At 47.3% G+C, this 21,563-nt stretch overlaps 3 protein-coding genes across 4 annotated transcripts; 1 reads left to right on the top strand and 2 right to left on the bottom strand.

Moving 5' to 3' along the window:
• Window positions 1-1,030: 1,030 nt before the first annotated feature.
• Window positions 1,031-10,960, bottom strand: LOC135814431 (mucin-17-like). Of its 2 annotated transcripts, none has more exons than XM_065327555.1 (10): window positions 10,640-10,960; window positions 8,669-8,761; window positions 7,749-7,821; window positions 6,377-6,793; window positions 5,168-5,946; window positions 4,357-4,600; window positions 3,959-4,124; window positions 2,993-3,602; window positions 2,418-2,503; window positions 1,031-1,627 (listed from the first exon to the last, which is right to left on the bottom strand). In XM_065327555.1, the coding sequence occupies exons 1-10, from the start codon at window positions 10,736-10,738 to the stop codon at window positions 1,462-1,464; spliced, it is 2,733 nt and encodes a 910-aa protein (XP_065183627.1). In that variant the 5' UTR covers window positions 10,739-10,960; the 3' UTR covers window positions 1,031-1,461. The 2 variants fall into 2 exon arrangements, with proteins under 2 accessions (XP_065183627.1, XP_065183626.1); XM_065327554.1 differs by lacking the exon at window positions 10,640-10,960 and adding an exon at window positions 9,877-10,133.
• A 3,729-nt stretch (window positions 10,961-14,689) lies between these two features.
• LOC135814433 (uncharacterized) lies at window positions 14,690-17,677 on the top strand. The gene is made up of 3 exons (XM_065327557.1): window positions 14,690-15,070; window positions 16,380-16,459; window positions 16,743-17,677. The coding sequence occupies exons 1-3, from the start codon at window positions 14,965-14,967 to the stop codon at window positions 17,097-17,099; spliced, it is 543 nt and encodes a 180-aa protein (XP_065183629.1). The 5' UTR covers window positions 14,690-14,964; the 3' UTR covers window positions 17,100-17,677.
• Window positions 17,678-18,176: 499 nt separating this feature from the next.
• Window positions 18,177-20,839, bottom strand: LOC135814434 (heat shock cognate 71 kDa protein-like). Its single transcript, XM_065327558.1, has one exon. It carries the CDS (start codon window positions 20,476-20,478, stop codon window positions 18,574-18,576), a length of 1,905 nt encoding a protein of 634 aa, XP_065183630.1. The 5' UTR covers window positions 20,479-20,839; the 3' UTR covers window positions 18,177-18,573.
• Between the last annotated feature and the right edge of the window lie 724 nt (window positions 20,840-21,563).

Here is a 21,563-nt window from a genome sequence, read left to right on the forward strand (position 1 = left end):
ACACACACACACACACACACACACACACACACACACACACACGCACACACAAACATTCACAAGTTTCATCTTTGTCACTTGGCAGAACAGCGCACACACACACACCTTGAGTGACATGCTCAAAAGTCAAACACCCAGTGAGAGGGATAGGCAGGCATACAAGATAGTCTTTAAACCTCTCAAGTGACTGTGAGGCAGCATTGACACAATGAAGATCTACATTGGCACAATAAAGACCTACCGTTCGTCTTGCATCAAGAGGCGGTAGACACCGCAGAAGTTGTCCAGCATCTTCTTTGTGGACTGCATGTAGGGAGGGGGATGCTCTGGGTCAGAGCACATGCAGCCGTATGCCAGTGTACACAGATCAGACTGCAGCCAAGCACAGACACAATTAGAGCACACAGGGAATCATCACCCAGAAGGATAGATGTTCAGCTGTTCTTGACCTCATCTACTACCAGTATGTCCTGAAATTGGGTGCAAAAAAACAGATCTCACGTCTTCACATCACGGTTACACCACCATCTCATATGATAACCCGGTTGCACTATGCATGCTCTTGTACAGTTTCCTGTCATTCGTTCTTGTTCATAGTTCTAGTTCCTGCTCTTTACAGTCAACTCTCTTGCTCTTTTTTTCTCGACCATGTTGACCTTGAAGAGCAACAGTAAATGTTTGCAAATTGACGGTACGCAGACTGTAACCGATTTGAAGCTACAGTCACAGTCAGCAGGTGGTGCCTGTCTTGTCTGGCCAGCAATGTGTTCATATGTAACAAGCGACAGAGCGATATCGTATGCCAACGTTCAGCCACAGATTCTGATCAGCCAGGATATTGGGCACTAACAACAGCCCCCCCCCCCTCCCATAGCTATGAGAGCACTACAGTACTCGCACGGGTGGCTCATGGCTGCACAGGTGTGTGTATCCAACACCAGCAGATGCTGCCCAAGGCAATTCTGCACGCTTGCAAGGCGGACGGCAATGTACATGAACTGATCAGAGAGTCATTCTTACTCTACTCCGAGGCTCTCTCCCCCTCCAACCATTGGATCATCAAGGCTACACATGGTAACAGCTCAGAAAGCAGTAAGGGTTATGAAGATAATCCTCAAGATAAGACTTGACTGCTTAGCCATCAATTCCACGCAAAGGAGAAATTTGCAGGAAATTCCACCAGCCGAACACCACCCGACACCGAGGCTCAGCATGTCCATGGCTATGTGGACGGTTATCTATGTAGGAATATAATCATCTGCCATCATGTGACGGCACACATGGGGCTAGTCATCCGGCCCATACACATAATCAATCGCGCATGTGCCTTGCAACACACAGATCAACAATTAGCCTGCAATAACAACATTGAGCAGGTAGGCATCCGACTAATGACTATCATGGCAAGTATTCGTCACGCGGCAACACATGACTCAGACACAGCAGACTCTTGGGTATAACTCAAACCTGGTGTTCAGCGCCCCACGGTGGATACAGGGTACTGTCGGGGAACGGAGATACACCGTTGAATATCTGATCTATTCGATCCGACTGCGCGTCCCCGTTGATGGGCGTCATTCGGGAGTCTGATCCATGATCCTGCTGCCTTTGCCAATCCCTCACCTCCCTTCGTAAAGGATAATCATATGCAGAGTACATTCAAAAGAGATTGTCTGATGATTGCTAAGGCATGCAACGTTGAGTTACAACATAATACTTGAAGTTCACTTGCATCCATATATGCATCATGATATTGATAGATGGAAGCGGGCAACAGTCATCATTTCCACACTACAGGATCACATCATCTTACATGAGATCTACATTGTATATTACCCCCGGTACTGGTACATTCATGGATAACTGGACTAACGGAGGGTCCGTCCGTAAAAGTCCACGTTTGCATGTGTCCTGTGGGCAGATGTTGAGGGCATGTGCAGTGTTGTATGCCGCATGCCTCTACTTCAGTCTGTGCATTGTAACAGCGATAATGTTGGGCAGAGAAATAATGACCTATCACCAAAATAATTAAAATAGGAGAAAAGAAGCAGTGCAGGGCTGCAAGCTTGCAACCTTCAAACAGAGGCTGTGCTGTTGCAGGGAATGATCAGTACTTGAAGCTCTGCGAGTTCTACCATACAGCACTGACCAGTATCATGGTATAGTGAGAGTTTGGCAGCCACCCTGTTCCCTGCGGTGTGCAGAAAACTGGTCTTTGTAGACTAGTGGTCTTTCAAAACCGGTCCACACTAATGTAGGCCAAAATGACCTAATGGCTGGAAAGGCTGGTCTTTCAAGACAGGAGATCACTCTTGTTGCAGTGCTAACTTAGCTCACAGTTTACTTTAAGCATTCTATCACATCAGTGAAGTAGTCTAGAACTCCCAGCCAGCTCCAGGCATTACTCCATTACCCACCTTGCATGTGCACACATATCCACTGATGCATCCTGCAGCCGATCGGACAGCACTAGCAGCGACGACACAATGAGACCATCCATTTTCTGCAGGTGAACGCAGCAGACACCAACACAACATGTGCAAGGCACCACAAGGGAATAGATATGAGAACTCAAAGGAATTGACACTATGTTTTCTTCCTTTTTCACTGCATTTTTCTAGCATATGTGTACTTGAAGTAGGTTTGACCAAGGGACTTCTATGCACCCTCAACACATCATCATTGTGTTCTGGCAGGCTCAGTGGAACAGGTCCTGTTGGTCAGGATATGACCGGACCAACTTTTCGGCCACCAACATGTGTTTACTGTTCACCGGGAGGTCATGTGTTATACCCTCCATATCATACACAAACTGTATGGAAGGCTAGGGTTGGACCAATCAAAAACTGCCTTTCTGATCTTTCTACAGCAGTCTAGAATGGTGGCATGGTCGGGTGAGTGTGCTAAACTCTGCACGGTATCCCTACCTCAATTCCTGCCAATACTAGTGTCGCAGCTGAATTAGCCACGTCACGTCCTGTTCAGAACATACCTCCATCTTGTTCCACTGTCGACGTGACGGTGCCAAGCTGACCAATGCTGACGAGTCTTCACTAGCCAAATCGGACACCGTATCCACTCCTAGAAGTTCGTTCTCTGCCAGACATGGTGCCGGTCCGTCAACAGCACCTGCAGGCTGATGCGGTGAACTTCTGGCATGTTGCTGTACTGGCAGCAGTGCTTGATCTCGGCTAGCAGCACCCCCACTACATGTGCAGGTAGACTGCGGCATGCCACTGCAGACTGTACAAACCCCGCCATCAACATCATCATCCACCTCGGTCAAAAAGGCCAGCTTTCTGTTTGGAGGCGGTAGCTGAGATGCTGCTGCTGCTGCTGCTGGAGCTACCTGAATGGATGCAGCAGGCTCCTCAATTGCTTCACTGGTAGGGGAAGGATCCAGGCTTGCGGACTCCACGGATGTATTGGAGCTGACTGCCGATAGGCTGAGTTCAGACACGGATAGCTGCAGGTCACCGGCTGAACCGCTACCGACGGCTGCATTGCTGGCCAACGAGTCTTGATCTGAGCCGGTTTGCCAAACATCACTGCCGTTGCCTTGCATGGCTGTATCATTGTCTGGCACATCACTCTGCAATGATCTGGAAAAGAAGCGAAGAATGTGCAAATGCTGGTTTGCTATTTGCACGTGCTTCAGAGAAAGCTAGCTGCTCCAATTCATCCTGGTGCATGCACTTTGTAGTCACTTCTACACTACATATAAGTATGGTGCAATCAATGTCGTAGCACCATGATTTCAGGTGGTCCGGACAAAATGGGATACAGAGCCGGAAATGAACATTATCGACGAAATCCCCCCCCCCCCCCCCCCCCCCCCCCCTCCACACACACACACCTCCCCTTGCCCTCCATCTCAGGCCAGGCCAGTAGAGTGCACGTATTTATTGGGTCCAGTCTACGAACATGACCAAGTTCTGGGGAGTTGATTAGCACTTACTCTGACTGAGTGGTCACAGCAGCAGCAGCACCTTTATCCTCGATTTGTTCGCCGTGTGATGTTGATGCTGGACCATGCTCTGCTGCTGCCGGCGAGGTCATGAATATGATATCCGCCGAGTCAGCTGTGGCGCTTGCCTGAGTGTTGATGTTCTTACGTGCTTGATCTGAACTCACAAACACAGATAGAAAGGTGATCATTGCAGGTGTGAACAGAACATAATAATTATTATAGTCACATAGTGCAGAGGCACAGCACAGTAAGGATGAGTGCATTGATTCACAGTCGGTAAATACCTGCAGCCAGAATGCTAGAAGTTATGCAAAGAACGAACAGCATCAGCCATGCATGAAGGAAAGCCGCAGATATGTTCACACACGATAGTGCACGTCTCGCACCTCTTATCGATCTCCATGGAGACCGTGCACGTGGCTTAACCGCTGCAGCTGCGGGTGCTGGGGCCAGCTCTGCACTGTGTCGCTTTGTTGCTGGTGATGGCGAGGAGGAGGACAGTGAAGATGAAGAAGACGACTGTAGAGGTACGGCACGCAGAGGGTGACGCGGAGAGCGCTTTTCTGCCTGTGACTTCACCCTGGTGCTGGGTGATGAACTGGCAGGCAACGAAGAGTTTGAGGATGGCAGCTGTCAAGCAAGGAAAGAAAAAATGAGGTCAAGAAATCAGCAGAGAGCACATAACATAGCCACCATCTAAAAAAATTCCAAAAATTCTAAGAATTCCAAAAATTCTAAGAATTCCAAAAATTCTAAGAATTCTAAGTATTCCAAAAATTCTAAGAATCCCAAAAATTCCAAGAATTCCAAGCCTTCTAAAAATTCCAAGAATTCCAAATATTCAAAGAATCCAAGAGTTAAACCAGCCAAGGTTCATCAAAGAGTAACAGTAGTAGCATGGAAAGACTTCGGACACTCAATGGGTTTGCATTATGAAGTGGACATACTTTGTGAGCTAATGCACACACAGCATGTGATGTTCCTTTGATGTTCCACACCAACATAGAAACTATGGAGAACCATCGCAATGCCAGGCACCTCGGAAACACATACTGAGTCATGCCGAATGCCTCGAGCATCCAGTCCGTACCAAGTCCATCCAATGCCTTTGCGTGAAATGAAACACGTTTCTCATTGTTCTGCATCTTGACCTATACCTGAATATTGTTGTGAAAATCAATTGCCAAAAAAACTGACCTTGATCGAAGCAGAGCGGCTTGGCACCTTCTGTTTGTTTGCAGAGTCCACTCCTTTGCTGCCATTACCAGCTTTGTGTGTGTCCTCCATGGGTGATGGTAAGCGTGCTGGTTTGGGTGAGTAGGACTGGCTGGCTGTGCTGCTGGCATCCGAGGTTGCCCGGACCGACGTGGCCCGTGACTTGCGCGATGCTCGTGTTCCAGATGTACGCCGCTCTTGTGCTGCAGCCGCCGCAGCAACTTCAGCATCCCTGGCGGCCGCTTTCTTGGCGCTGGCTGCCCGCCGCAATGCTACTGTGGCGTTCTCACGGAGTGGTGCGGGACTGGCTTGCCGCTTGGCTGCAGACTTTTCAGTGGATGGCACCTTGACAGTCTTAGACGCCTCTACATCGGTAGATTCTGCACGTTTGTGTTTCAGGTTTTGCGGATTCGGCCTGTCCTCCTTGGACAACCTGAGGCTGCTTGTGCGCCTCATTGATGCTGAAGAAAGATCATTGCCGCTAGCTCTCTTTGCCGGTGCATCAGGGGTTGCTGAGCGGCGACAACTGCCAGCACGTGCAGGAAGTTTCAGAGTAGAGGAGTGCTTGCTTGTCTCGGCCTTGTCCGCAGATATCGTGTTGGACCGGCCACGAACAGACCGATGACGGGACTGGCTGCTGGAAGAGGTGTCACCACCGCTGGCGACATGTACCGGCTTTCGTTGAACGCTGTGGATTTCTGCCACGTTGCTCTCTCCCTGTCCCCACCAATCTGGCACGCCATACAATGCACTGCAACTATCTACGAAATAAATCAAGCAACAGCCCACAGAAACAACTGTTGATGTTAACAAGCAGAGAGCAAGCGACTACTCAGTTTCGAACGATGCCGTAACGTTAAAATGTTTTGCACTGCTGCTCCAGGAATTTCTACATGAACTGTACGACCCCATGCCGTGCAGGTCCACGGTGTGGCATGTTAGCATGGACAGGGTGCCAGAGCAGAGACACTCATACCTCTTACACAGGAATGGCTCCGATTCCATCAAATTCAGAGCAATTATAAACTATCCGCGTCCACTGTCGTAATGTGCAAACCTGCCTGATACATTTAATATCCGAATTCAAGGTATGGCTAAGACATACGTTGCAAAGTGCATTCAGTTGTGAACCATCGTTTAATTGAGAATATACACGAGGGAACCCTTGACATTTTTCAATGGACGACTTACTTGCAGAGGCACCGTTTTGATGGCTTTCTTTACTGCTGGTCACTGGGATTGAGCTGAGTTCATTCCTGTCAGTCAGCAACACCGATGTGTCAGTCATTGGCTGTGGGGAATTCGCCTCAGCTGCAGTGTATCTCTGTACGGCGGAAGTGAGCTGCACTGGTGTACTGCTGGCCTGCGAGAGAACCGATGCGGCGTACGGCGGTACTGGTGTGGAGGACAGCGATCTCTTCACAGTCTCGGTTAGAGAAGTGTGAGTACTTTGAGCAGAACTGAGCGGGGAAGACGCTGCCGGAACGGGGCTTGATGCATTGATGTGACCGTGTGACTGGTTTAGATCAGGCGCTCGTAAGTTCTCCAGCTGCAGTTGGACGGTGTTGAAAGCAGATGGTGCCAACTCGATGGTGTATGTTGTGTGGCCTAGTTATCCAATAGCTTGTCAAGGAGAGATAAACAATGATCTGCTCATCACAACTAACAGTTACATTGACTACTTTTCAGCATAGAGTGATAAATTGAAGCAACGTCAAACAAGAGCAGTGCCTGTACATGCGCCATGTGTGTATGCTTGCTTCGGTGTGCTTCTTTGACACACACATGTTCGCATTACTACAGTACAGCCATGTACATGCACTCTCATAAAGAGCAATTTCAACTTTGAATTCAAAGACAGAGTCACTAATACTGAGACACTCGGATGTGCTATCCAGAGCATAATCGACTGGCAGTGACTGGATACCAGAGCAGCTCTACACCATGGGCGACGGGCGTAGCACGCACCAGGGTGCAAGGCATACACAAGTCCAGTGACAGATAGTTCAAAGTACAGTAAAACCTGGTTTAAGCGACCACCCCACGGTGCAAGCAAAAGCGATCGTTAAAGCCAGGTGGTCTTTAGAACCAGGTCCCACGGTGTCTGTGTAGAACTGTTCGTGCATGGAAAAACGGTCCTTAAGAGCAGGTGGTCGCTAAAACGAGAGGTCGCTTACACCAGGTTTTACTGTACACGACTTTGTGTTGCCGGATGATTGCGAGTGCATGAAACTTCAAGTCGCAGCAAACAAGCCTTGATTGTCCTTGTTGTTCTGTTCTGTAGAACATCCACCATGCAGTGCTTTTGGTACTTTTTCAGGGTGAGATGCTACAAGTGTATACTCAGACAGTCTGTCTGTGTAGTGCACATGTACACAAGAATAGTCAAAACTAACAGAGTTGTAAAAAGCGATCAGTGACGGCTGTACTGTATAGTACAAAGCCACCATGCAGAGTGCTATATACACACAATAGTACTGTGTAAGATACATAAATCATTGTCATCACCATCATACAACATGATCATCACGCCGCACATCTCACAAGCACTGCTTTAGGATACTGTAGCCAAAGCGCAGCCTGTCATTGAGGCTTAGAGCTGCAGAATCTTCCACTTTGATGCCATTCACAAATACCTGCAAAAACCAACACCAACATGGCGCATACACCATATTATTATTTAAAGTGATAGGACAAATGTATGGCCGGGACTAGAAAGTAACAAAACAGTGTCATTCCAATATGATGCAAGAAAAGGATATCATCCAATTCTCTGTTAAATGTCTGTAATTGCTCCTGAAAGGAACCTCATAAAAGAGTGCATATACAGTTGGGCAACAAAAGGTGAAAGTTTGTCCTTTCAGATTCCTTATCGTGTCAGCAACAAATACACACTGGATATGTTGCCAGAAATTCATGCATTACCAGTTCCTTTTCTGCTCGACACCAAAAATTGCCACTAAGAAGACAATCAGGCATGTGGTCCATGATCTGAAATATGTATGTGGATATGCGAGGCCATAACCAACTGCTAGTCGCTGACTATGGTGCATGATGGCTAGTGCTGCGACTAGCGTCCTGTATTCGTACTATTATGACAGGTTAGGGCATAGGGTGCCATTGCTGGACAACGGCTGTGTACAGAAACGGTCTGATAAAGAAAGCTGTTAGCAGCATTCTCTTATGTACAGCTGTGCTTCCAGCAGGCCAACCAGTGTCAACACAAGGTATCATTAAACAGCCAGCCAACATGTTCACATGCAGGACGAGCAAGGGTTAAATCTAAAACTTAACACCCATGCTGGAGGCACTGAGACTTGTTTCAACGTTCAACATTTGAGAAAGTCATGATAACATACATGATACGATATGACATGAACATGATAGGTTTTTTAAATATAATTATATCACCATACAAATAATGTTCATAAGTTTGTGGGACTGAGATGGGAATACAGAATTACGATGAGTGGTTTTACTTACTCCATCACCAGTTGTGCCTGCAAGATCCTTCAAGTAGAATGTCTTGTCAGCCAGGTTGTAATACACTGCAGCATGCTTTGGCTCCACTCCAGTCTGACATGCGCACACCATTGAGCAGAGCGCACAGAGTAAAGGAGAACCGTGAGCAAAATCACAACAGAACCAGATGTTGTCATGCTCTCGGCATCAATCACAATGCCGGGTTGTATTCATTATCAGTGTGCGAAGGAGAAGCGAACTGGAGTCCCAGTATACTGCGCTGAGAGTGGAATTGGCAGGTAGAATCTGGCACAGGGTCGAACAGCTCGTGAAAATGGAGCAGACGTGCCTCAACCAAATGCTACTCAAGAGCCAGAGTAAAGCTTCTGGAAAGGTGTGCTAAACTCATCAAAGTAAATGTACTACACGAGATACTCAGTCCATGTGGGCACTACTGTAAGAGAGTGTGGGACCACAACACACAAGACAGTGTATGTGATCATTTCGGACACAATCGATGTTCCTGCCAAGGTTCACTGTGAAAAAGATAAACTTCTCGGCACCTGTTCTGGCATTAAGGCCGGAGCAAGTGGAATATGTTCTGCCTTGGTTCACAACTACTAGTACTGTAAAAGCCATTATTCTAACGAGGCGCATATATAACGATTCCCTAAAATTGACCAGTTTACGTGTATCAAAGGCAACGATTCTCACTCATTCTCAGCGCTCAATAGCAACAATATGTATTGATTTCTGTCGAACGTTTTCTATTTTAACGACAGATTTCTCCTCGTTGATTCGTTAGAGTTAGCACTTCGTTATATAATATATATATATATGGCTTTTACAGGAACTCATAAGGGCGCATGCAGCTCAATTAGGGATTGCACCCGAGACGTCTTTCAGATCCGTGCTATTATTCAGGGCCGCCAGAAGCAGTTTTCAATTGGTCCGGTCGTACCAGACCGTGAGAGTCTTTCATACCAAAGTTTGTGTATAATACATGTATGGCGGGAACGTATGCCCTCCTCACCAGTAAACATGCGTTGGTAGCTACAAAGTTGGTCCGGTGTTAACCTGACCAACCGGACCAGTTCCGGTGGGCATGTTATTGTTCCAGTTTCTTCGACTTCCATGATAATTATATTTCTCCAGGAAGTGGTCGAGAATGGGAATGCACCCCTACTCTCATACTGGCTGCTGCACATGTACATTGCAATTGCAATCACCTTCATGCACGGAGTCCATTGCCCACTAGCACTGCACAAGTAGCTTTCCTCGCAGCACACCGTCATCGTGAGCAAATTGGCGATGGTGTCGGGCAGTGAATAGCATGCAGACATGGCGCGCTGACATGTACCTCATGTCAAAAAATTGTTCCGGCGTTATCTTGGTTTGTGAGCTGTTTTGCAATAACAAAGCATTTTTTGACTGCTCTATTTATGATAACTACGTGGTTACTACAGCCTGGCAGCCAAAACGACATAAGAAGGTAAGTGGTAAAAAAATTCAAGCCAGAAACCGTAAGTAAAAACAACGTTTGACTCAACTTCGTCTTGACTTTCCCAAAACTGGCAAAAGATACTTCGATTGCTTCACAACCTCTTGACCCCAGTAGTTAAAAAAAATATTCCGAAATTCGGAATGTAGAACTGGGGCCTCTACAAATAAGACAACTATACGTTCGGATTTTGCAACAATTATTTCAAAAATAATAATTATTACGTTTGATTGCACAAGTGGAATACAAAACAGGACCGACACATCCTAACTGATGATTCACACGACCCCTCAGGAAGTAGTTCTCCAGTCGACTAGTCACACACGAGTCATGGCGGGAGTAATCATTAATCCCGACGGACACAGCGCGTGTGATACTGATAGCGGGTACTTTGCAAAGCGTACAGCAGCTGCTAACGGTTATCTTGAAATGTTCCACTTTACTTCCAGCTGACCTCCATGAAGGAAGCAACGCCACTAAACTATTGTTACCTTGATGGGAATGTCGCATCCTTCTCGTCCGATCGTCACAGGTTTATCCTGCCGTAATTTTGTTTGCGACACACGACACGACAAGACCCAATCCTCCATGCTGCTACTGCTGCTACCACTGCCTGGAGTCTGAAGTGGCGATCTCGAGAGGAAGTAATATTTCAGGCCATTCAAAAATCAACGACTATGCATCGCACTGTCACAATCACGATGAGTCGTCTATCGTGTCACTACGAGCAGGCAGGTAGCGGTTGGGCCCTCTACTGGCTCTAGTACACGTACAAGGCGGACCTAGGCCAGCTACAAGTAGGGCTGCTACTACAGGAGTTGTTGTGGCCGGATAGCCTGACCTTTCCAGCAGATCAAGGACAAGGACAAGGTCTAGCCTCGAAATTTTATTTTGACATCTCGTTCAGCTGCGCCGCATCACTCAGCTGACATGATCAGGCGTAACATAGATCTACTCGTGTTGCCTGATGTGGGGATTGTGGCGAGTGCATGACAACGGTGGGGCAGAGTGTAACTCCGAGTCGAGTGTCGGGCTGAGTAGCCCTTGTTGGATAATGCCGGCAATTTTGGTACTTGTTCTGGTATGTTTCATGCATGTAGCTAACTAATACTTGTTTGGTATGTGGATGAAGAGCTAGAGCAGGGATTCGGAAGTGCCTGCCATAACTAAAAAGAAAAGGTCGGGGGGGGGGGGTTCTGCCAATTTCACTGCTTTTCCAGCAGAATCTGCCAAATATTTTTCGAGCAGTATCCGCCAAGCTTGCAAGGGCTAGGTAGGTCTACTAGGTGACTAGGTGACTAGTGAGTAGTGTCAGCACCATGGCATAACCAAGTCCATGATAACCATGATAACAGTGTACATAATTGCATCGATGATCGTAGTAATACGTGAAACTCAGAGTTGTAACAAAGCTTCCTTCTCTAAGACTAACAGTGTACATGTATCTGGAGACCAGGGAAACAGCAACACTGCCAACACTGGCAACAGCAACTGCATGCACTGACTGCCGGAGTCTCACTACTAAGTACTAGCACTGACTGTCTGTCGATGTGATTTGGCCAGCTGAGCGAAGCAGAATCTCTTGCTTGAGGCTGAGCGGTAAGAAACGGAGGAATCCCATCCAACTGCCTTGTGCATGACTTTCGGCCACGGTTAACGCGTAACGGGTGTACCTGACCCATTTGCCACTCAACTTCTCAAGGACATAGTGAGTGAGTGACCTACGCAATCACAAAATTTATGCAGAATCTACCGGGAAGTGAGTTTTTTTCCTTTGAGTCATTGTCCACCAAGGACTATTACTATTACAGTATAAGGTCTAGGTCACTGTCACTGGCGTCAGCACCATAACCACATCCACGAAACAGGGAAACAGCAACAGCAACTGATACACACATCACTCATCAGTGACTGCTTCTGGGTGCACCGGTAGTCATGTAGGTCACTCGCGTTTCTCACAAACACACAGAAAAGAAGTGCAAAGTCATGTAACAGTTGAAAACCGCCGGTGGCTGACCGATGAACCCGGTCACACGACAGCGGCACCCATCACTGGCATTAGCAGCTCTACGCCTAGGCCTCGCCTGTATACATGTACTGTAGCATTGTAGTGTAGGTGCAGATCTGGCACACCCCCGGCGTGCACGCCATGGCATACTGAGTAGGTATCGGCTTTGGACGTGTTCGGCCAAGTCAAGCTCTTTCCTTGCTAGACTTTTTGTGGAACATGATTGTACTACTACTGGCAGTGGCTGGCACTCCACAGTGGCCTAACCTTCACGAGCAAAATGTCTTCGTTTGATCGGTTGAAAGAAGCTGACCATGGACGTAACGCCTAACGATGCAACAACCACCCTAGCCCTGTCCCTGGCAGTGTGGAGGGCGGACTGATCTTCAACTTCTGTTCATGCCAATCATGCTCATGGTCTTTGAATCTATGTATGACCATGATGACCAGTACAGTACATGTAGATCTTTTTTATTTTCTATTTTTTATACTGAAATACACACTGTATTACACAGTCCAGCAGAGAACGGAATGGAAGACAGAAACAAAGTCAAGAGGAGACATGACAATACAGCGGGAAGCCGGAGCAGCGTGCTGGGGAATTGGGCCTACCTCCCCCGACCATGGGTGATGTAAGGAAACAGAAATAATTAATGAGAGACTCCGGGAGAGAGAGAGAGAGAGAGAGAGAGAGAGAGAGAGAGAGAGAGAGAGAGAGAGAGAAGAGAGAGAGAGAGAGAGAAGAGAGAGAGAGAGAGAGAGAGAGAGAGAGAGAGAGAGAGAGAGAGAGAGAGAGAGAGAGAGAGAGAGAGAGAGAGAGAGAGAGAGAGAGAGAGAGAGAGAGAGAGAGAGAGAGAAGAGAGAGAGAGAGAGAGAGAGAGAGAGAGAGAGAGAGAGAGAGAGAGAGAGAGAGAGAGAGAGAGAGAGAGAGAGAGAGAGAGAGAGAGAGAGAGAGAGAGAGAGAGAGAGAGAGAGAGAGAGAGAGAGAGAGAGAGAGAGAGAGAGAGAGAGAGAGAGAGAGAGAGAGAGAGAGAGAGAGAGAGAGAGAGAGAGAGAGAGAGAGAGAGAGAGAGAGAGAGAGAGAGAGAGAGAGAGAGAGAGAGAGAGAGAGAGAGAGAGAGAGAGAGAGAGAGAGAGAGAGAGAGAGAGAGAGAGAGAGAGAGAGAGAGAGAGAGAGAGAGGAGAGAGAGAGAGAGGAGAGAGAGAGAGAGAGAGAGAGAGAGAGAGAGAGAGAGAGAGAGAGAGAGAGAGAGAGAGAGAGAGAGAGAGAGAGAGAGAGATCTACTAGTATGAGCAAGACTTGAAGTTGAAGAGTATACTAGTATACTCTTCGAGTCTTGCTCATAGTCTTGAGTAGAGAACAAGTCTATTGAGTATTGTCAGTATTGATCGGGTCAAGAGTACCCCCCCCCCCCTCTCTGGGGTTATGTACTCTTGATCGTCCGCCCTGCACTGCATGCACCACTGTCACTGACATAATCCATTGCCATACTCGTATTCGAGTTATCCGTTCGAGTTATAATAATATAATATTCCCGTATGTCACGTGATTGTCGCCTTGGAGTTGACCAAGACAGATGAAACAGCGCGGGCTGGAAAGCGCGGTCTTGCCTGCTCAAAGGGTGATGGAACTGGATCCACTGCCCGTCGTCAAGTGACGACGGGCAGGAACGGATTCCACTGCCCGTCGTCACTTGACGACGGGCAGGAACGGATTCCACTGCCCGTCGGGCAGTAGCCACTGGACTGACTCTCTACTTGTACTTCAAGGTCTTTCATTGGTTACTAATAAAATAACTAAAGCAGAAGAGCGACTGTTTGCAACCACAACTGTCATCATGGCGCTCCAACATTTGATCTGGAACTGGGAGAAAAGAAGCCCCTTTGTTGAACGATATTGGCGATCTGAATGAGCTCCTCCGAAAAGTTGAGGAAGAGACTGAAACTTTTATTGCGGAGTCGCTCGCGAAGCCGGGAGATCTTGGACGAGCCGGATGAGCCTCAACCAAAGCGCGCAATGCTCAGCAACCTGCAGGATCCGCGCAATTTGCCGAGGTTTCCGATCAAGACGTGGGAAAAATCCGTAGGAACAGAACAGCCAGAATGCCCGATGCCAGTCGACAATGGCACCGCGAGAAAAAAAGCACTATGCCAAAAACTGTACCAGAAAACAATCACAAAACACAATGCAGGTGTACGTGTGTCCATTGGTGTCTGTCATGTATCTCTTTATTTGGCTTGGGTGCACACGGGAAACACGTTCCAGTCACTCATACTCGGCCAGTACCGCTAGCTGTTCATCCGGCCAGCCTTTGCCGCTATCGCGGCGCGGGCTGGATTCCGCGGTACTGCCCTCGTACTCGTGCAGGAACCTGTACTTATGCGGACCTCTCTGCACTGCGGTTCGTGCGTGATCATTTTCACTTTTTTTAGGACAGTTCGCACGTGTCCACTATTCGATCCCGCGGGAAAATCAGCTTGTACAAAAAGTGTGTTGATGCACAGGCTTTCAGATTTCGTTTCTTTCCTGTCTTCACTTATTGAGAGTATTTTGGAAGCAAGACACATGTGGACCTACTACCGGTAGTAGTGTTGCTTTCACGGGCTTGCTGATGACTGATGTGTATACATAAAGTCATTACTGTGCAAGAAAGTTCACTCCAAATTTTAAAAATTTCTAGGGAACGTGCGCCTTGTCCGAACCAAAAAGGAAATATTTGAAATCTTCAGTATCACTACCCGGCCTGCTCCCCAAAAATTGTATCTAGCTATTTCATTGTGCAAGAATCACTGCAATTCTCCCTCAACATGATGGCTACTAATGGAGGTCCGCAGTTGCTAATGGCTACAAAGAGGAGAAATCCTTTCGGCGAGCGGTCATTGGCGGTTTTGCCTTCGGCTGAAGCCCAATCAGGTAAAGTCTTACAATTCCTTGAACATGGTTTGCATCATGAAATACACACTTGACTACTCATTACTGCCATCTGCCTCTTAAAGTCTTTGCCAGAGTGTATCGTCTCAAGATTTCGAAAATGTGCAACTCTCCGTTGATATTTTAGACCGTCCCAGAAAGACCAGTCCTACTTCCCAAAGAATATGCACCTGATCTTTTGGATTTACAAAAGTAGCCTTATTCTAACAGAGAAACGTCTGCAAGCAGCAAACAGTAAATTACTAAAAACATTTTAAATAAATTGAAGGCATTAGATAAGTAGTCGTGCTGTCTGCATGAGCCTCCGGTTCCCATGGTGTGGCGAAGATCAACACAACACAGGTTCCTGTACTGGTCGTTGATGCCGTGCTTGTCCTTTATGCATGGTGTTGTTAACGTACTGCGCTGTTGATCTCTTGTCACACTGGTTACGGCACATGCCGCTAGCCCTGAATGTGGGAATTACCGATATTGTAGTGCACAACCTTTGCAGCTGGCTTTGCTTGTGTTGTACTTGCGCCGCAGTGCCAAGCGATGGTGGCTTTCCCCAGGTCCTGTGTCAAGGAAACAGTTTCAGTTGAGCTTTTGGGTTTTCAGTTCTCGTTCGTGAGCTGAAATTCATTTGACCATCTGATGAAAGACTTTCGCTTCGAATCGAGTGTTAGCTTGGGACTGCATACGACAGACGTCAACTAATCCATACTCCTTCTTCCACATAATGAACTTAGTGGAAGACAACTTTAGTGCAGTCTATCGGATTTCGCTTGGCCTCCTGTAAAACCAGTTGGGGAGTGACACGGCGTGTCTGGATTTTGTCGGGGTTCGGACGCTTCACCTATCGATGAGGACAGCATTGCCTACGCCTATAACGACACAACAACAACAACAACAACAACAACAACCTGAGAGTGAAGAATTCGAAAAACAACGAAAATAACAACATAAATGTAGCAACATCAATAACAACATACAGTACTGTATGTAAGCCCGATGCAGCATGGACAGCATGGACAGCATGGAGATGTCAGTGATGCAGAGTTCAGGTGAAGATGCACCCGAAAGCAACGTCTCGTCATCTCCATAATTATATGTCCTGGCCTGAACATTCTCCCCACACTCGACTGTGATTGCTCTTGTAGACTAATATGTGTGTGGGCCCCATTCCACACTGGTGGCACTTCTAGAGAGGGCTGTTTCTGGCACGCCGCAAGGAAAAGGCGAGATCTCGTATTGGTCATTCATGCCTACACATGAAATTCCAGTTTCCCATTGCCTTGTATTTGTGCTGTAGCTACTGAAACAACACAAGCACGTTTGATGTCCGCCCAGCAAAACCTCATGCCCTTGCCTCAACCTGCCTGCCCATTAGATGTAAGTTGTTTTCCCTCTTTTGTATACAGTATTATTTCTCCAATCTTTAATCACACCCGACCATCAGTTGTCAAGGTCTCTGCCGTATTGTTTCAATGTATCAGAGTCCACGTCGCAAGGATGATTTTGAGTTTCATGTGTTTTAAAAGTGCGGCTATCACTCCGGAAATTGCCGTACATGGCATTAATGATATGTTGAAGCGACGCGGGGCATGTCGTTATCTCGCTACATCCATGAGTCATACTTCCGCACTTGCGTTCGTTCGATTTTTGTCTCCTGCAGCGCGGCGAGTGCTTTGTGTGCCGCGTCAATGATGTGATCGTGCAGTGTGAGTTCTGTGAGCGCAAAGCCTGCCAGGGCCACACCAAGCTGTGCCACCTTTGCACTGGCGTGTTCTGCTCGCTGTGCTCGACGATAGACTACGAGGTGCGCTACGGCGACTCTGCAATCTGCCTGACGTGCGAAGATGAAAGGCGGCGTGGCAACCCTGGCCATTCAAGGAAAACTCCGCAGCACAATGTGACCTGGTCCGAATCTCTACATCCAGTTCAAGTCAATGGCGGTGGCAGTGGTGGTGACGGCCAGCCATCTGCAGGTCGATTTTTTCAATCAGCGCCATTTGGCAGCAAGCGTGCTTGACTTCCTTGCTATGCTCCACTTTATTTATCAAGTTTGGTTTTCGAGCCAGCATTGACCCGATTATCGTATGTGTTTGAATTTTGAACCGGTAGAGATGTTGGGTTTTTTAAGTTTATGTTCTCGAATTAGGTGCCTCCCATTTATTTTTTACCACTAGAAAAATGCAGTAGAATACCTACTGTGTCATTTGCCTATTTTATCTAACTGTTCATGGAAATTCTGTGGATGTGTACTTTGGTTCCAGTGGTAGAAGCTCTTTGTTTGAATCTAGGCAGCTTTGTGTCTAAATTAGAGTTAACGAGTATGTGATACTTCTGAAGTATGCATAAATGCGTAGCGACATCTTCTTTGCGAGTCTTATTGATTGGCTCTATCCTGCAAAGGACAGTACATACATCATGTACATGATCATTGGTGTGTAGCCTTGCCACTGCCAGACAACGGGCTAGCGCCGGGCTGTACTAGCTGCATGTCACAATCAAAGCCGTGCAGGTTTTTTGCAAGGCCCTCTATCCCTAGTCTTTGCACATCGTCTCAGCACCATCAGTGTTCTCTTCACTTCACGGTTTACTCATACATATATTGAGCGTTTGGGAAGGGTTTGTGGCTTCAACGTTGTGCATTCATATCGTGGTTTGAGAGTACGCTTGGTGACCGTACGGATCTCTCGTTTAGGCTCATGTGTTTGTGTTTTGAAATGCACTATCCAGTGAATCCTCTTGGTGAATACTCGTATACAGTGCATATGGTGTCGGCTGTGTTTGTTCCACTGTCCACGCCGTGCGCTTTCTCCACATGCAGTTAGTTACACAACAGAGATACACACCTCTCACGCGCACACACACATGCAGTATACAAATTGAGTTCAACATGCATCAATAATCAGTATAATTATGACTGACTCTGGCGTGTATAATATCTATAATTGCAGTTAGAGAACCGCCTCATCCCCCTCCCCATTTACATGCAGAACACCAATTGAGCTCAACATCAATAATCATGATTATGCGAGAGAGGTTCAGTTGAATCTGTGCACGGAGCACTTTCCTGGCAGACACCACAAGGCACAACTTTCCGTATTGTAAAATAAATACGGTATTATTTTACTTATATGGGCGATCAAAAGCTCTCATGGGTTAAAACAAGACCGTCAGAACGGTAAAGAATAGGGTAAGTATTTGCTCGACAATCTTGATCTATAGCTTGAAATAATGGAAAAAATGGCGACATCAAACTTCGAGTCCTCTTCGGGAAAAAACATTGTTCCTAATAATTATCATGCTGCACGTGTGCGAAATGTTCTCAGTCGGAATTTCATAGCTAGGAATCCACATGATAGGTCTCAATTACAGAGGTGGCTGTAGACATAATAAATATTATAACCATAAAATGTGATCAGGCAGAGATTGTGAAAGCAGAAAGGACATAAATCTTGGCACAATGCAAAGCCAAGCTCATGTTAGGTGTTCACTGTTCAGTCTACTTCTTCCACTTCCGGGCCATTGCAAGACCCTCCTGCTGAGCATCCATTGCCACTATTGCCACCGTGCAGTTTGGCCATGATGGGTGAGCACAGCTGCTGCAAGTCGCTCAAGCGATGCTCAAGCTCCTCTTTCTCGGCAAGCTGGTTCTTGTCAAGCCAGTCAAGAGCGTCTTGAGTTGCACTCTTCATCTTTTCCACGTCATCAGTGTTCAGCTTTGAAGCACCGTCTGTTACTGCCGAGCGAACATTGAACGCGTAGCTCTCCAGTTGGTTCCGAGAGGCTATTCGATCCCTCTGATCTTCGTCGGCTTGCTTGAACTGTTCAGCCTCGGCTACCATTCGTTCAATATCAGCCTTGCTCAACCGGCCCTTCTCGTTTGTGATCCGAATGTCACTGGAGCGACCGCTGCTCTGATCTTTGGCTGTGACGTGTAGAATACCGTTGGCATCAATGTCAAAGCTAACGTCGATCTTTGGTACTCCACGAGGTGCAGGTGGAATGCCGCTCAGCTCAAAGCGACCTAGCAAGTGGTTGTCCTTGGTCATGGCTCGCTCACCCTCGTACACCTGCACAGTGACGCCAGGCTGATTGTCGGAATATGTAGTAAAAGTCTCGCCAGCACGAGTTGGGATTGTCGTGTTGCGTTTGATAAGTGTTGTCATCACACCTCCGGCTGTCTCGATTCCTAGCGATAGCGGTGCAACATCGAGGAGGACCACTGAATCCACGCGCTCATCCTTCACCCCAGACAGGATAGCCGCTTGAACAGCAGCACCATAAGCAACAGCTTCATCTGGGTTGATTCCCTTGTTCAGCTCCTTGCCATTGAAATAGTCCTGAAGCAGTTTCTGGATCTTGGGAATACGTGTTGATCCACCAACCAGCACGACTTCGTGGATCTCAGACTTTCCCATCTTGGCATCGTTCAGAGCTCTCTCTACTGGTTCCAGGGTCGAGCGGAACAAGTCAGAACACAGCTCCTCAAGTCTTGCACGAGTGATCTTGCTGTAGAAGTCAATGCCACGATACAGAGAATCAATTTCCACACTGGCATCGGTGCTGCTCGACAGAGTTCGCTTGGCTCTCTCGCATGCTGTCCTCAGTCGGCGCAGGGCGCGTGCATCATCAGGCAAGTCTTGCTTGTGCTTGCGCTTGAACTCAGCAACAAAGTGCTCCACCAGTCTGTTGTCAAAGTCCTCACCACCCAAGTGTGTGTCACCGGCAGTTGACTTTACAGCAAATAAGCCATTGTCAATGGATAGGATGGAGACATCAAACGTGCCACCACCAAGGTCATACACCAGCACATTCTGCTCAGAAGACATACGCTTGTCCAATCCGTATGCCAATGCCGCAGCTGTCGGCTCATTGATGATGCGAAGGACATTCAGTCCAGCAATGCGACCAGCATCTTTCGTTGCCTGGCGCTGCGAGTCGTTGAAATACGCTGGCACCGTGACCACTGCATCAGTCACACCAGTTCCAAGATATGCCTCCGCAGTCTCCTTCATCTTACTCAGCACCATAGAGCTCACTTCCTCTGGTGACAGCACTTTGTTGTCTCCCTGATATTCAACTTGCAGTTTCGGCTGACCGTTTACGTTGATCACTTGGAATGGCCAATGCTTCATGTCCTTCTGAACGACAGCATCGGTAAACTGACGACCAATCAATCGTTTGGCATCGAATATCGTGTTCTTGGGATTGCGCGCCACTTGATCTTTCGCTGCATCGCCTATCAAACGTTCCGTATCCGAGAAGGCAACATAGCTGGGTGTGGTGCGATTGCCCTGGCTGTTAGCCAGGATCTCCACCTTGCCGTGCTCATAGACACCAACACACGAGTAAGTCGTGCCCAGGTCGATTCCAATCGCTGTCTTGCTGTTGGCCTTCATTTTCTCCACATTACAGAGTACTGAGCTCTCACAGCACAGGAGTCCACTGACAAAACCTAGAAACTATTTTAAAAGTAACTACTTGCAAGTAATACTTGCGCTCTCTTGGTCTTCAAGACAATGTGACTTTCACTGATCAGTTCCTGTTCGCTACCGCACCATGAGTCCACTAGCAGCAAATGTCCAAGCACTATAAAACTCTCCTTCTCGTTAGACGGGTCTCGACAGGCTAACTAACTGAAGGGGCAAATGTGTGTCGTCTGCTTTGAAAGCAAGTCTCAATTCGGTTGAACCGTTCTGGCCTTTCCATGGCTCGTCCCAAGTATTTATCTGCAGCTCCGACGGCTGTCTGGAAAGTATCAGACTCGTGAAGAAGGACTTTGTTTCTTCGAAAATTTCGCAGAAGAAAACAGCAGGATCCGAATATTTCTAGAATATGACGAGATTTCTAGCTATTTCTTGTAAGTTGTAGTCTACCAGTGCCACCATACCGGGACATGACACGGATGACCATGAATCATGACCATGATGACAGAGAGTAGTCTCTTGACAGTCTTGTCATAATGCTGAGTCTTGACCGGGGATGTAGTCTGTAGTCGTTGATCTACTCTGTACAAAGACTTTACTTTCAGCCATTCACTGATTCAGGCACGCCACGAGCACATGTGCATGATGTGGTAGCGCGTACCGGTAGATCATGGTAGATGCAAGGATCTTGTATTCTAGGACAGACTCAGAAGGTGTAGATCTACGCGTCCTTTCTACAATAGTCTTTTTAGAACTTTAGAACTTTTTGGTCATCTTCTGGAAATGTTGTTGTTGTTGTTGTTGTTGAAATTTTATTTTGTATCGCAGACCAAACGGACAATGATGCCCAATAATATGATGGCGATAAAAAAAACAGCCAAAAGCCGTTCGCTTTGTTCTGCGACTCTGATACTTTCCACCAGACAGCCGGTGCCGTTGGAGATGCGGATAAATGCTTGAGACGAGCCATGGAGAGACTGGCGTGACTGGGAAACTTGCTTTCAAAGCAGACGTCACACATTTGCCCCTTCAGTTACTTAGTTAGCCTGTCGAGACTC

Source organism: Sycon ciliatum, chromosome 4, assembly GCF_964019385.1.
Source record: "Sycon ciliatum chromosome 4, ocSycCili1.1, whole genome shotgun sequence".
Classification (NCBI taxonomy): Eukaryota; Metazoa; Porifera; class Calcarea; order Leucosolenida; family Sycettidae; genus Sycon; species Sycon ciliatum.